The sequence below is a fragment of the Chiloscyllium plagiosum genome, chromosome 32 (assembly GCF_004010195.1).
Source record: "Chiloscyllium plagiosum isolate BGI_BamShark_2017 chromosome 32, ASM401019v2, whole genome shotgun sequence".
In the NCBI taxonomy this organism is placed as follows: Eukaryota; Metazoa; Chordata; class Chondrichthyes; order Orectolobiformes; family Hemiscylliidae; genus Chiloscyllium; species Chiloscyllium plagiosum.
The window spans coordinates 33,775,619-33,791,740 of NC_057741.1; the positions used below are offsets into that span (position 1 = coordinate 33,775,619).

Consider the following 16,122-nt stretch of genomic DNA (forward strand, 5'->3'; position numbering starts at 1 on the left):
AACACCTCTCAAAGGTGGAACAATCTCTGCTGCTGGGGCTGAAAACCCAAGGTCATGCCAATAATTGGCCTGAATGCCATTCACTGTCCACGGGGCAAGCCCCTGGATTAGGCCCTGCCTATTTTTGCTTGAGGGTGATGGATAGAGACCCTGGACTACCAAACATTACAGCCAATAAACTAGGGTGACATCCAGGGTGAGGTAACGCTTCCCTGTTGTAGATGCCATCTTTCAGAAGGAATGCTAGAAAATGGTGCTGTTCCCCCCTCTCAAGTGGGAGTAAAAGATTCTGTTGGACTATCTTGAAGAAGAGCAGAGGAATCTTACCAGATGTCTTGGTCAGCATTTAAATCTCTTATCTTTCCACCTACTCCATCGCATAACTGAGGAGCTGTGTTTGAGATATCATAAGATTCCTCAATTTTCTTTAATAACATCTAATAGCAACCTTCCTCCAGAGTGTTCAGCTATTTCTTAAATTATTCCAAGTTTTCTTTGCTCTCTCATTCAGTCCAGTAATATGTCCAGCAATTTCAGTTACAACTAACAGGAAGTGTGGTCAGATAATCAGCGATTTCAGAGTTAGCTTTAGTTAAATTAAAATTCTCACTGCTCTTTTAATGACATTACAGCAACAAAAGCACCTTTTGAGGTGCTCATCCATAATCCTTTAACAATTAAGGTAACTTAAATGTCATCTCAATCTAGAGAAAATTTGGGTTGAGTGCAGTGGGAAGTGAATATTCTGTCATACATATAGCTTTGCCATTCTGCAAGGGAAAAATAGATGGACCAAAAGGGTGTTTTCCTGTCCATAATTTCTTATATATTAGTACAACCTGTGAATGAGGAAATAACAAGCCAAAACTGGTGTTTTTTCACTATCTAAAAGCAAAATAATAGACCTGCACAATTTTGCAATCCTGTTATACTGTAAATTGATTATTTTTAGGATAGGTAATTACAAGACGTTTTATTTGAAAATTTTGACAGAAGTGACATTAATCCTTCAAAATATCAATTCATTAATGAGTGATCAAAAGCTTGAGAATTCAATGAATTAACAAACTTGCTCAGAGAATGTTCATCTCCCACCTCTTCACAAGGTATAAGGTATTTCAAGCGATTAGTATTGAATACCAGTTTTGAAGTAGTGAGCAGGTAACTTTGGAGGCCCTTACAGTACAGGAGGGAATTTGGCAAATTATAAAATGAGTGAGGAATTTGGGAGATATGTAGGGAGGAACAGTGATCCACAGTTTGGTAAAGTTTGTGAAGCCCTATCAAAGGTGCCTGTGCCAAACTGATTGACACAGTTGTTGATTTTTTTTTGAAAAGGGAATGTTTCTTATTTTGAGAGCTTCATGTTATTCTGGGTTAGTTTTTGTGCTAGCAGTTAGTACAGGCACCTCTCAAGGGACGATTTGTTCTTCACTGTGGATGACATTTATAAAGACTGGCAGTCCAGTGGGCTCATCGAGAAATAAACTTTACTTAATTGGTTGTAAACTTCATAAATGTGAACAGATTGTAGTAACCTCTATTCTTCCTAAATATATGAAACTGGCAGTAATAAATTGAAGGTCTGCATTAACCAATAACCCAGAATAATCAGGGCACAATGCCCACGGATATAAAAATTCAGCTAATTGTTAATACAGCAAAGCCTATTAAAATGACCAGAGAGATGCTATAATCTCTATATTGGAAGAACAAATGGCTGTCTGTAAAGGTTCCTGATGACCACAATTATTTTTAGTTCTCATTTTTCAGAAAGCAGCACTAATTTGCAGTGCATTAGACAATATTTAAATGCTGATATTAGATTAACTAGACATGCAGTGTGATTATGGGATTAATATTTCTTCTGTTTACTTTTTGTATTAACAAAAGCACAAATCATTGTGACTGCATGACATGTACTGACCATTACTTCTCTCTTCTAGTTTGGCTTCAAAATTTGTATTGTGACATGACTTTTGCATAATGCATGTGACTGCTTGAGGGGAAATTACGAGTTTTCTTTCTTATGTAACTCTGACAATGTATTTTACTTTTCTGAGCACCGAAGTTTCACATTTGGCTCAGAATGAAATGCTGCTGGGTTAGAATTGTCCAGCTGGAGTGTTGTAACCAGTCAGTTGTTAGAACCATTTAGAGGGCTGCATTGGAAAAGGCTATGCTAATTTGTTTGCAAACACACAATTTTGAGTTGCATCACTGGAGATCATGGAGGCATGATGGTTCAGAAGAAGGGCATTTGGTCTATCCAATCCATGTTGGCTCCCCATAGAGCAGTACCATCAAATCTGGCATTGTGCGTATCAACTGAAACAATGATGACAATCATTTTACAATGTGAAATATTGTATACAATTCCATGGAAGCATAAACATCCCTGACTCCCTTTCCAGCACAAGGGGTCTTTTTTCAGGACAGCAGACAGTGACTACTGGAGTTCTGCAGGGGTCCGTATTATACATCTTACATTACCAATCTGGATGAAGGAACTGAGGGCATTGTTGCTATAATGGAGTTTAGAAGGATGAATGGGGGTTCAGATTGAAACTGACAGAATACTGAGAAGCCTGAATGGAGTGGAGTAGAGAGTAGAGTGGAGTAGAGAGACTAAAACTCAAGGACACAATCTCAAAGTGAAGGGACAACCCTTTAGAACTGAGATAAGGAGAAATGTCTTCAGCTAGGGGTTAATGAATCTGTGAGACTCATTGCTGTGGAAGAATGTGGAAGCCAAAACCATTGAGTGTGTTTAAGATAGAGATAGATAGGTTCTTTATTAGCAAGGGGATCAAGTGTTAAGGGGAGAATTCAGGAGAATGAGGTTGAGAAATATGTCAGCCGTGATTGAATGGGGAGCTGATTCACTAGGCTGAATGGCCTAATTCTGTTCCTGTATGTATGGTCTTAGGGTCTTTACCTTCTCTGTCAATGGGGAGAAAGTGAGGACTACAGATGCTGGAGATCCGAGCTGAAAATGTGTTGCTGGAAAAGCGCAGCAGGTCAGGCAGCATCCAAGGAACAGGGGAATCGACGTTTCGGGCATAAGCCCTTCTTCAGGAAGAAGGGCTTATGCCCGAAACGTCGATTCTCCTGTTCCTTGGATGCTGCCTGACCTGCTGCGCTTTTCCAGCAACACATTTTCAGCTCTTCTCTGTCAATGACAGACATACAGTGCTTCTTCTTTTCAATAGTATGTCTAACCCTCAGTTTTGTGAAACATTACACTGCTATCATTCTTCCATTGTGTAAACCTGCCACTTTAGTTGAAGCTGGTACTAGTTGCCAAGGCTTCTGTATTTTAAAAGGACTCCGCAAAATGTCTGATTCCCAATGTCACTGTTGGTGCAAAATCGCAGTATGTAAAAACATAAATCGGAGTTGGGCTATTTGACCCCTTGAGCCTGCATCACCATTCAGGAAGATCATGGTTGGTCTGATTATGGCTGTAACTCCATTTACCCGTGCATTCCCTCCTTCCCCCGAGAAACAATCTTTGATATGTGAAAGATAGGGTTGTTCACCAAGTTGGATTTGCTACAATCAATTTCAGGAGAAGTAGCTAGAAGCTACTCTTTCTGCTTGTTTTAACTTGACAAGTTGTGCAGCAATGTCCAAATGTTCAATGCTTTAATAAGTCTTACTTTTTAAAAATTCATTCACAGGATGTGGGTGTCTCTAGCAAAGCCAGCATTTATTCCCCATCTCTAATTGCCCAAAGAACAGTTGAGAGTTAACCACATTGCTGCAGGTCTGGAGTCACATGTAGACCAGACCAGGGTAAGGCAGACAGATTTCTTTCCCTAACAGATGTTAGTGAATCAGATGGGTTTTTCCAACAATCAATAATGGTTTCATGATCATTAGACCCTTAATTCCAGATTTTTTATTGAATTCAAAATTCCACTCACTCAGTTTGAATGAACAAAGTTGTTTGAGATAGTGCAGATTCACATTAATGTCTTCTGTCAGTGCAGTTCAGTAGATTGAAACATATTATTTAAACATGAATGGTAGATGGGGCAAATTGGCTAGGGAGCATTGTGGATTTCAGTGGGACAGAAGAGGGAACTGAATATATTCAGTTGGCTTAATAGGATAATTGAAGTATTAGTAATGACCAAGCACTCATTTATTCACTAGTTTGCATAATACAGCCCAATGGAAAGTGATTCAGAACATTGTGCTCATCCATGCTCTTGGTGAAGTGGCCCATTTATGTAGCAGTAGGGTTTCACAAACAGGCATACAGACTGGTAACATTCTTAATCAAGGACAGTGCAGCACATCTTCAGGCTAACACTAAAGTCAGCCTGAAACTTGCCCTGTGGAGCAGGTACTGAATGCACAGAGACCAGAGAGCTACCAACTGAGCAAGTGTTACTATATTGAATTGACTAAGACACTAACAGTTAAAATAGTTTGTGCAAGACATGTCTGCTGCACAAATCCAGCATGCCCACTCTTTCTCATTCTATATTGGATCCTGATTTGGTCAAATTATTTTGCCAACAAGTAACAAAGACACGTTGGTGAGAATGGGGTACTACCCTTTGGAAAGGCTATTAATTTTAAATTCATTTATGGGACACAGACTTTGATGGTTGCCCAGCATTTAATGCCTGTCCCTAGTTGCCCTTGAACTGAGTGTTTTTCTAGGCCATTTCAGAGGCAGTTGACAGTTAACCACATTGCTGGGGTCTGGAGTCACATGTTGGGCAGACCAGGCAGATTTCCTTCACTAAAGGACATTCGTGAGCCATGTGCATTTTTCCTAACAATTAGCAATGATTTCATGGCTATCTGTAAATTCTTAACTCCAGACTTCTTTTTCAGATTCACGTTCCACCATCTGCCATGATGCAATTCGAACACGTGTCCCAGAACATTAGCTGAGCTTCTGGATTAATAGTCTAGCAATAATAGCACTCGGCCTTTGCTCTGCTATGTGTTACAGTACATTTCATGTCACTTCCAACATTGCTCTGAAATCCTATCTAATGTGCTGTTTTCCATCATTGATTTGTTTCTCCCTTTCTGTTTTCTTGCCTCAGCCTACATATCTAAACAGAACTGTGAGCCAAACACTCAGCACAAGGGACAGAAGATTAGTACCTATTCCCACCGAGGACCCGTGTAAATATTCATCGCCCAGCCAAGCAGCTGCTCATGATGGTAAAACCTGTCAAGTTTCAAATGTATATGTTGGGCGCTATCAGAAGACACAAGAAGTTGGACGAGGAGCCCAGTGTAAAAATGGCGTGGTTGAGGCCTCTTCCGTGGAACTGGCAGAAAACATTCAGAGTAATGGAGCTTGCAGCGGTTCCACACAGAGTAAAATCAAGACCACGGTCAATGCGGGAGAAGTCTTGGAACTGATGAATGGCCGGAAGGATCAAGTTACTGTGCCCAGGCAGCAATCTGTATTTGTAGGCCGACTTGGACAGCCCCCTCGTGGACCGCTGTCCTTGCACATGTATAGCCGAAAGAATGTTTTCCTCCAACACAGTTTGTACACCTCTGACTTGCAGGCTTTGGGCCAGAAAGATGGCTAAGTTGTTCCCTAAGCCCTTGACAGAGATACGAAATGTGTAGCTGCTTTTTTCCTGGCAGAAAGCTACCCAGGTACTGAAGGGTAATCCCTTCCGAAACTCACCAAGCCTTTTGACACCGCTGCCTCCTACATCCTCCAAGACTTCGTTGGCCTCTCTGGTTTTCATAGCTGATCCTATCCAAAAAAGTAAAAGATGATAAAGCCATTTTCCACACGAACCTTAATCTAAACTGTACCAAGGTGATGGTCGATACCTTTCACTGGGGAAAGAGAGGGGATGAGGGACTAACTGAATAGTTCTTTCAAAGAGCTAACATATGTGTGATGGCCCAAATGGTATCCTTCTATGCTATATGATACAAATTGAACTTATGAGTAAATGGTCCCATCATATGAAGAACAAGAGTCAACATGGTATTATATAGTGCTCCTAAGCAGTTCCTTCCTGTACCAGTTGTTTAAAAAAGGGGGAAAAAAAAGAATGTTTTAATGGATAAAATGCATTTGTATGTGGAAACTATTTACTTTTAGATGAAGCAAGCATGTTAAAAATTAACTGCATTTTCTGAACATTTAGACTTTTCTCAAGATGGCATGCTTTGGTGATGAGAAACGTCAACCTATTTTATTACTAATTCCATTGACTCACGCTGACAAGGCAAGAAAATAATGTGTAAGGTGCTGTCTTTTGTAGTTGGTGAATGGAAGAGTTGTTCGTAACTGCAAATGTGCCAGTTTCAAAAGACAGAGGGCCATTTAAAAGAGAAGGAAGCCCTCCAGCTAAAGCCATTTCTCCAAAGCCTCGTGTTATATTTTTCAAAAAGTGACTTGGACTGCAACAAAGTAAAAAAAGCTAGTTTTCTATCTTTAACAGGAGGCTGGAAATATGTACAAGATCCTTATTTTCCCCTCCCCTCTGACTCATCAAACTAAATTTTGTCAAAAATTAGCTAATTTTAAGATATAGGTCTCAATTCTATCTTCCCAAACTGTCCAGTTCAAAATGCTCGGTTAAAACAGTATATTTCAAAATGTTTATCTCCATGCCCACACCAATCTTATATATTCTTAGCACTGCATAATATCCGCTGACAGTGGAATTATTTCAATTAAATGAAGATTTCCCATGCCCTGCAATACTATAGTGTCTCCATAATCAGTTAATAGGACACAGTGGTGCTTTGCTATTTTTGGAAAGAGTTGGCTGGAAGTACTTTTGGACCATAGGTTGAGGATAATCCCTTGAATGAAGTAAGGGTGTTAGCGTCCCTGTATTTCTAGCAAGCAAAGTTTACTTGTCTGGTTTTCATTGACTGAAAACCTGGTTTAGTGTTCTCCCAACCAACTACTTCCCATATCCAAATATCCCTGTCCCGAGCCACACTTTATCTCACCCGATCCCACTTATTCCAATTTACCCATTCATATGCCTGAATTACATAATTGCAACTCCATTTTCCATATCCCAATCTTGTCATCATTTTGCCAGCTACTGTTTACAATCTGAGTTATATTGCAGGAAGGAAACAATACTATATTGGTTAACCAAATATTATGGTTCCCAGACATTTTTTTCTTGAAATGTCCCTTTTCAAATGTATTATTGATTTGTCACCTCTTCCAAGTCAGTCTGTAACATACATCAGTTTGACCATGTATTTGTTCATCAGCAATAATGCCTCCTTGTGTGGCTCAGTGTTTTATAACACTCCTGTAAATCACCTTGGGAACATTTTGTTATGATAAAGGTACAAAATGATGCACAATTCTTGTACAGGTAAAAATCCAAAAGATCCTTAGACAGCACCTTACAAACCATTGACCACTTGCATCTAGAAGGACAAGGGCAGCAGGTACATGGGTACACCAGCTGTTGTAAGTTCTCCCCCAAGCCATTCACCATCCTGTTTAGAAATATATTGGTGTTCCTTCCCTATTGCTGGGGCAAAATCTTGGAATTCCCTCCCTAAGGGCATTGTGGGTCAACCCACAGCATGTGGACTGCAGCAGTTTAAGAAGGCAGTCTCACTACCACCTTCTCAAGAGAAATCAGGGACAGGCAATAAAATGCTGGCCTGCCAGAAATATTCACACCACATGAGTGAAAAACAATTACATTAGTCTCCATCCAAGTAAATAGTTTCTAATCTATTTCATATCATTTTTCCCTCAATCATCTATCCAACCTAATCTTGAATGTTAACATAAAGGTCAATTTGCACCTTCTGTGTTGATAATGCAGACAACAGCAAGTTGGCTTCACTGAATACATCCTATCTAATTTTCCTTAGCTGGACATTTTTCTCCCACTACAAAATTTGAAAATAGATCCTACATTTTTGCTTCAACTATCAATGCTGGAAATTAACTTCGCACCTTCACGGTGTTAGTGTCAAGAGTTTCTCTTGCTGTCTGCTCTGATCACTTTTCATTCATCTTGAACCTATGACTTCCTCACTCTCCCGTCCCCAAAAGCTAGAAATGTTTTGTATCTATCTGTAAGTCTCACCTGCTTATCATATTAAAATATGTTCATATCATACTTTAAACTAAGTTTTCTAAAAAGAAAAAAAATTATTTCCCAATTTTCCAAATACCAAGATGCTTTCTGGTTAAATTGTATGACATCCAACATCCTTCCTGTATATGAAACCTATGCTGCACACATTCATTGAAATCTTATTACAAACAAACTTATAATTAGTAACTACATCAGAGGCAGCTAATACTTTAAAATTCCATCAAAATTAGAACTCAGCTCCCCGTCTCCCACTAGGTTAAGTGCTTTGGAATGTTTGAATTGCAGCCAAACTTTCATAACAACTTCAACTGTTATCATGACCCTTGGCAATGTCAACAATAGCTTCTATTGAAACGTGTTTTTTTTCGAAGCTACACCAGATAGCCTACTAATCAATACATCCTGGCAACCAGTGATTTTGTTTTCATTCTAATTGACAGCTGCAGCCTTTTATTTTCTTATTTAGAGGATTGAGAATTGAAATAACTTCAGTTCAAGACATTTAATACATCTTCTCCATTTTTCAAGATCATTTAGGTCGACTCCATGAATCTGTGATCCCCACACTACAGGTTTAGATCTTTAGATCAGCAAATCTGTGGTCTGTTTGAACTCAGCAGTAATTTCCAAGTTTGGATTTACCTTTTTCTTTATTCATGCCCCAGTCATTCTCCTCCTAGCAAAAAATGAGCTCTGTCAGAAATGGTCAAGGAACACCCACATTTGGGTTCGGCTGCCAATTTTCAATGCCACTGAACTTGGCCCAAATCCTTATAAATCTGCTGCCTCATCTCTATTCCCTACCTTATTAATTTTTAATCCAGTTTGTTTCTTTTTCCTCCATAATCACTTGTGTGGTATTTCGGAAAAATTGTCCTCCAAAATTACCCCACTAGCAAGTTCTTGCCAGCATTGTTGCTTCAAGAACATTGCCACTTATTGTGCATTTCATTTTCTTGCTTCTTCAATCCAGTCTTATGACTTCAAACTTCTTTTTTCACTTCCATCTACATTATGTGAAATGACTGGGACTGTCCCACTATCTTTAGATTATTTTACATTGGTTAGGATTGTTGACACTTGACACAATTTGGTTTGAACTGCGAAATTCTCCGAGTTATCTAAAAAGATTGAAATCAACAGTGGCCCCAAAAGGTAACCCCCAAGGAGACTTAACTTGCAACTTTCCTCCTCTCAGACATGTTCCCAATCACCACGACCTTAGCTTTTGACATTCCAGTTACAAACTAATCCACCACAACATTTTACCATCCATTTTCCACTGACGTTCACTGTTGAAGTAAGTTTGTTATGTGAGATTGTGTGTAATGCATGGGTGGGTTAGCTCAGTTGGATTGATGACTGATTTGTGTTGCTCAGTAAAGCCAGCAACAGGGGCTCAATTCCAACATGAGCTAAAGTCATCATGAAGACTCTGTGTTCTCGATCCTTGCCCCTCACCTGAGGCATGGAGTATTCCTCATTATCTAAAAAGGAGAGAGCAGCCTATGGCCCTCTGGGACTACAGTGACTTTCAGATAGCCTCATCTTTCTCTTCCCTCACCTTTTCCAGATCTTTCATCTCAAAACTGTGGCATGCCCTTTTTGAAGCTGCTCGGGCTATCACAGAGTCAATAGAGCTGTACAGCATGGAAACAGACCCTTTGGTCCAACACTGTCCATACTGATCAGATATCCTAAATTAACCTAGTCCTAGCATTTGGTCCATACCTCTCTTAACCCTTCCTATTCACTTTTTAAATGTTGTAATTCACCATTTCCTCTGGCAGCTCATGCCATCCAAACACCACCCTCTGAGTGAAAAGGTTGGCGCTTAGGTCCTTTTAAATCTTTCCCCTCTCATCTTAAACCTATGCCTTCTAATTTTGGACTCCCACACCCTGGGGAATAGACCTTGAATATTCACTTTATTCATGTCCTATCCTTAGTCAGATTCAGACATTTTAGAATGTTATTATAGTACTTTAATGGAAACCTCAAATACCTCAACACAGTTTTGATAAATTTTGTGGATCCATGGGTTCATCTCTCACTCAATTTGTTTAATGAAAAGGACAGAGAAAATATTTGTTATATTTCAGTGTGTGAGGGTGGTGTCAAATTCCAGTGATTTCTGAGAAATATCAGTGAGGAAAAGGAATTACATCAAACAACTTTACTGTACTCACTGATCTCCCTCCTCCTTTTCCTTGATCTTCTTTTTCCCAGCTTCCATTGGTTCTGTCCAGTTTTGTCATTCTATTCCAAGTTCACTATCCTCTAAGATTTTCTGCCAATTCCTGACTCACATCCAAACTTGTCACTGTAGCCATTATCTGTCATCAAGATTGTAGGCTTGTCTGCTGTCAGTTATCTACAACATTTTGCCATTTGTTATTTATCAATCCTTAGTTTATTTAGCTGGTATCACTATTCAAGGTATACTCAACATACTTTCATTTTAGCACTTGCCCAGTCATACCCAACATTTTGTCATTGTCTCATTCCATTAAAGCATTATATAAATCTTTGGAATTCTCTTTTCCAGCGAGCTGTGGACACTCGGTCTTTGAGTATATTAAGCTAGAGATCAATAAATTTGTGCGTATTAAGCTAATTAAGGGATAACGAGATAATACAGAAAGGTCAACTTTCAGTGGAGTTGAAGTGAAGGTCAGCTTTTATCTTATTGAAGGGCACAATCAGCTTGAAAGGCCAAATGGTCTACTTTTGCCCCTATTTCTTCTTAGGAAACCCCACCACCACCCTGCATCCCACACGTATACCCCTGCCTAGTTTTTGTTGTGGCTCATAAACTGTCTAACTTTGCATGCTCACAAGTGTTTAAACTGAACTGAATTATAAGCAGTTCATTTTAATTCAGCTCATGTTTGAATTTGCTTCAGTGCAATGCCTAAGCGTAATGAAAGGTGGACACTATCTGCCACTGAGCAGCTTTTATGTTTTATCGACAACACCAGCTGCTGTTGTCAAACATAAGCTTCTCAGAGTCTGGCCCGAACTGATTTTCAGCTGTACAGATTATCAATTTCATTATTGTCCTATCAATTTTAACTGCTGGGGCGTGGGTGGCAATCAGGTGAGGTCTAGGTGGGAGGATTTGTATGTTAGTGGTCACTGCCATGATAAATGAAGCAGTCAATGAATTATACTATTCCTGATGTGGTTGTGTCATTTAATACAGCAGTATGCTTTCATAAATTAAAGATACGGTGTGATCCAAAGACCACCCCATATTAGAAGGAGACATGAGCAACTTTGTTGGGAAATGGCTTTAATCTTAAATGCAACTGGCACCAGATAGCAATAATAGATTGTAACTGCATGTATGTCCTTTATTACAGTGAGTAGTGTTCTGTCTCAATACAACAACATCATAATAAGTCACCAACAAGAGCTGGAGACCTGAGTGCAGTTGTGCCAAGTAATTAGTTTAGTTGCCTAAATTAGATCTGCAATAAAAGAAAATCTTCCACAGTTCCTGAAATCAGAGCAATCTGGTGGAAAGATATCAAAGTAATATACAGTGTTGGGCTAACCACATTATCGGGAGATATTTATTCATACAGACTGCAAAAGAGGACACTACAGAGGGAAATCTTAAGAGTACACCTGAACACAATAAAGACAGAAATATGAACTTTTTCTTTCAAAAGATGAAGACTTAAAGATGATAAGCATCACAACTGATAATATAGTTTTTTGTAAAAATGGTCAATTGAGAAGGATGGATATTCAGCACTAATTTATATTGTGGATGACAAAACAAAAACTCACTAGAAGTCTGAGCTAAAATCTCACTAAATTTCAAGTTTGCCTCATTCAGTACAATCAGAAGTTTGATGAAATGTACTCAAACTGGCAATAAGAAGCTCAAATAATACTTGTTCTGCTTGGTCTTAATCCCAAGAGGAACTATTTACCTGATGCCAAAATACATGATAGTGGGCCATGATCCATAATAAATACCTTCTCAATAATTGTTGCCTTATTAACGCTGGATACACATGTAGCTACTGCCTACGGTGTTGTTTCGGGTCTGAAATGACACCCAAATATTTCACTAAGGCAGTTTTAAACCAAGATCTATTACAGTAACTGCAGACTTCTTTTCCTCTAAGTTAATGTTTTATAGCAATGAAGCCTAAAATTATTTCTTTAAAGAAGATTTAGTACAGGTGAATTTGTACTGATTTATATATTTCATAGAAGATGGTATTGCATTTTATATATCTTTAATTGTATGGCACAAAATGCAGTAAATGGAGAACAAACAGCAATATTCTCAACAAAAAATATACAACAGCAACTAATAGGTAGAACACAAAAGATCAGCAATTGACTAAACAGATTTTCAATGTTTTACTTCCTACCACCTCCTCAATGCATAAAGGCAAAGAGGAGTGGGTTGTTTAGCCAATTATCTAATGGAGAAATAGATTTTCTTATTTCAAAACATGGACTTCAGAAGTTTAAAGGCAATTTATATCAATTTGCATCAAATAGTCGACAGCCTGTTACTCAGGGACTGCATTCTGAGGTGGCTGCTACAATGTTAAAGATTTAAAGGACATTGACTCCATGGTTTAAATATTTGCCCATTTTCATTTCTCGCAAGGCTCCTTGGCAACTTCAGGTAAGATGCAAGAAAGGAACAATTAAGAACTTGTCATCAGTGTTGGAAGGCTTCCATTTTCCCCATGTGTTACCCATTTGTGGGAGGAACTGGATCTCTGCAGAAGTTGTTTTGAAACTGAAGCATGTTAGTGATGTTTGAGAAGATTTGTAGCTCAGGTTGATGATAAGTATGTAAGTTAGCTTGCTGAGCTGGAAGATTTGTTTTCAGACGTTTCATCACAATACCAGGTAACATCCCATTAATATATATCCCATCTACCTTCCCTTTATAAAAAGAACTGGAAATTACATCACCCAGCTTAAGAAACCAAGACCTATAAATAGAGAGTTGGGACATACCACCAGCGCTTCACTGGAGGCTCTTATTGATGATACGTCTGAAAACAAATCTTCCAGTTCAGCGAGCTAACTTACATTCTTACTGAAGTATACATAACTGCAGATTACTGGGTTAGAATTTAGTTTAAATTTATAGGAGGTTTAACTCTAAATACATAACAATCAATCCTGCAAACCCTCCCTGAAAGGAATTGCATTGAAACATTACATATTCCATGGTGCCTTCTAATTTCTGCTTTGAACTGTGAGGGCCTCTCGATTGGCTGATTGCAGTAACTTTTGATATCCTTAATAGAGAACATCAACCCCAAGCAACAGTGATGCAATTCAATGGTTGGTTCATCCCCTAAATCTTATAAAGTGTTTTGGAGATGCAACATTTATTTATGCACCAAGGCATTCAATCAGAAATTGATGCACATAGTTCTGCTCATACTCCTTCAGGTCATTTTAAATTTGAGTAATGGTCTAAATTGCCAACCTGTAAACACCTCACTGGATTCTTCCATCTGTTGACTGATGAAAAGTTGATTCATTGTATATAATTGATTGTATATAATGGTCAGCTAATTCGATATCACCCAAAATTAGAATTATACCTCCTTATTTTTGTAATGCAACTCTTCAGGCTCACAGCCCAGAAATTGCAGCTGGCCATGTTAATAGACAATTGCTTAATGTGTTGGAGAAAGATTTTTTTCTACTTCATTGTCATAACAGAGGCATTAACTCATTTGAACACTCAGTTTAAACCGAAAATCATGATGCAAATAGACTAAGCACTTGTTTACTAATATCAAACAACCATTACTTCCTGGTTAGTTCTGGTCAGTTTGCATTTTGATGCTCTGCTGCATTCTTATTCAGGCTTTTCCATTGAACTAAATTATTGTCTAAATGCCAAATGGTCAATTAATGCTTTGAGTACTGAATTAATCTGCCAGTTTGCAGATCCTAGAGCTGTTTAAATGAGAGGGTGGATGGTGCAGTAGCAATCCAAAACGGGCTGACAGAATTAAAGTCTCTGCTCTATCTAATGATGATAATAACCCTTTCAGATTACTAAACAATATAATCATGTCAAATCCCATTAGTGTCAAATCTTCTCTGTTTATATTGTGGCACATTGGCCGATAATGGAAATCTAAGTGTGAGATGTGCACACACATGGTTGCTCCAGATTTGCAAAATAGCACATCATTTGCTGCCGTATACATTTACTCCTGTACATCAAACATGGGAAGTGGGGAGAATTTCCGTTCAGGACAACATTGTCAAATTGAGAAGGGAGTCAGCCTTTCTGTGGCCAAATCCCAAAACAGTAGGCCGTGCTGATAACACTCACTTGTTTGTAGTTTGTCCATTTATTGCCCATCCTTAATGGCCCAGAGATCAGTAGAGAGTCAATCACATTGGTGTGGACGAAGAGTCACTTGCAGGCCAGACCAGAGAAAAAGGGCAGATTTCCTTCTTGAAAGGAAAGGTATTAGTCAAATAGGTGGTTTTACAATGGTGGTTATATGGTTGCCATTAAGCTGGTTTATTATTCAGATTCTTTCAAATTGAATTCAACTTCCATTATCTGCCATGATGGGATTTGAATGCACGTCCCTTGAGCATCAGCCTGGGCTTCTGGTCTCATGTCATTGTAATTAAACCACACCCCACTCCCTCATTTGAGCTAAAGACAGCAGTTGAAACCCCCTTCTCTCTGATTAAAGGAGCATTGAGTTTGTTACACAACATTGCTTCTTGCAATGCACTGTAACCTCGCTTTAGTGTTAATTGAGATTGGAAAAGTTATGAAGTCCAATGTATATACATTTTATATAATTTGACATTAATCTTTCACACATGAATTTAAACAACGGGAATGCAAATCATTTTTGCTGGTATCACCATGTTTGGGTTATCACTACTCTGGTTTCTGAACAAGGTGATTATGGGCTCAAGCCACATTCTAAAGACTCGAGCACATAATCCAAGGTGACCTTTTATTGCACAGGATGCTGCATTGTTGGAGGTGGTTCAGATGAGACATTAAATCAAGGCCCCATCTACCCTCTCGGGTCAATGAATAAGATCCTGAACCACAAATTGAACACTGGTCAGCAATTTATCCCTCAACCTACAAGACTAAATCTGATGATCTGGTCATCGTTACATTGTGTGACCTTGATTGGAGATGCTCAAATTCACAGTGTTTACATGACAACAAAGATCACCCTTCATTGGCATGTCATAAAGTGATGAAAGACACTGTACAAACATGTTTCTCTCTTATAACCTTAGGGTGCCTAGTGTTGCAGTGTGCATAGACCCCTCTCACTGAAAAGTTGATAAGATTATATTGAGGATCTAGAACAGCATCATAAACAATTGTTTTCAGTAACAGGGTATGATAAAATCCACTTGAGAGAAAGAAACATATTTAAAATATACAGTGCTCAAAGGATTAAATGGACCATCCATTTGGAAAATGAAAAGTAGCATACCCGACATATTAGACTGGTGGTATGCCTATTTCAAATACATTACTGCTGAAGCACACAATATATCTTATGTGATCCTTATATATTATAACTGTAAATTTTTGGAATTGAGCTGTTTTATATATGTTACATACTGCATTTTTGCAGGCTGCGTTGGGAGTCTTGTCTCTATTTCAAGGGTAGCCAATGATTATGATGGTCACTGCTCTGTTATGTATATTAAGATTTATTTTTCTTGTAACGTACTTCTTTCCAATCTGGGGGAAAAGGAAAAAGCTGGAACTATATAGCAGTTTCAAACCATTCAGCTCATTATATGAGACACTTTGGTTTGAATAATGAATGAAACAGTGTTCTGTACAAAATAAGGTACAAACAGTCCCTAAGGATGTTGTATATTCTTATGTCTGTGTATTAATGTATGCTTTTGTTGGTGGAGGAAGCATGGCAGATTCACATCTGATCTCGGGATGGGAACTGCAAACAGGGCAGCTTCCAATGAAGAAGCTTTATTGATAGATTTTTTACTTTCAAGGTAC

At 38.6% G+C, this 16,122-nt stretch overlaps 1 protein-coding gene and 1 long non-coding RNA gene across 7 annotated transcripts in view; one reads left to right on the forward strand and one right to left on the reverse strand.

Moving 5' to 3' along the window:
• ccser1 (coiled-coil serine-rich protein 1) overlaps positions 1-9,803 on the forward strand; it is a 1,299,391-nt gene extending 1,289,588 nt beyond the window's left edge. For 5 of the 6 annotated variants that reach the window (XM_043674391.1, XM_043674392.1, XM_043674396.1 and 2 more), the window contains one exon: positions 5,073-9,803. In XM_043674391.1, coding sequence (XP_043530326.1) covers positions 5,073-5,573 — 501 coding nt within the window. In that variant the 3' untranslated portion in view covers positions 5,574-9,803. The remainder of the gene's footprint in view (positions 1-5,072) is intronic. The other variant, XM_043674397.1, reaches the window with a different exon arrangement.
• The window catches only part of LOC122539491, a 79,232-nt gene that overhangs the window by 9,617 nt on the left and 53,493 nt on the right, over positions 1-16,122 (reverse strand). The window contains exon 2 of the long non-coding RNA XR_006309106.1: positions 5,675-5,746. This is a non-coding gene — a long non-coding RNA (uncharacterized LOC122539491). The remainder of the gene's footprint in view (positions 1-5,674; positions 5,747-16,122) is intronic.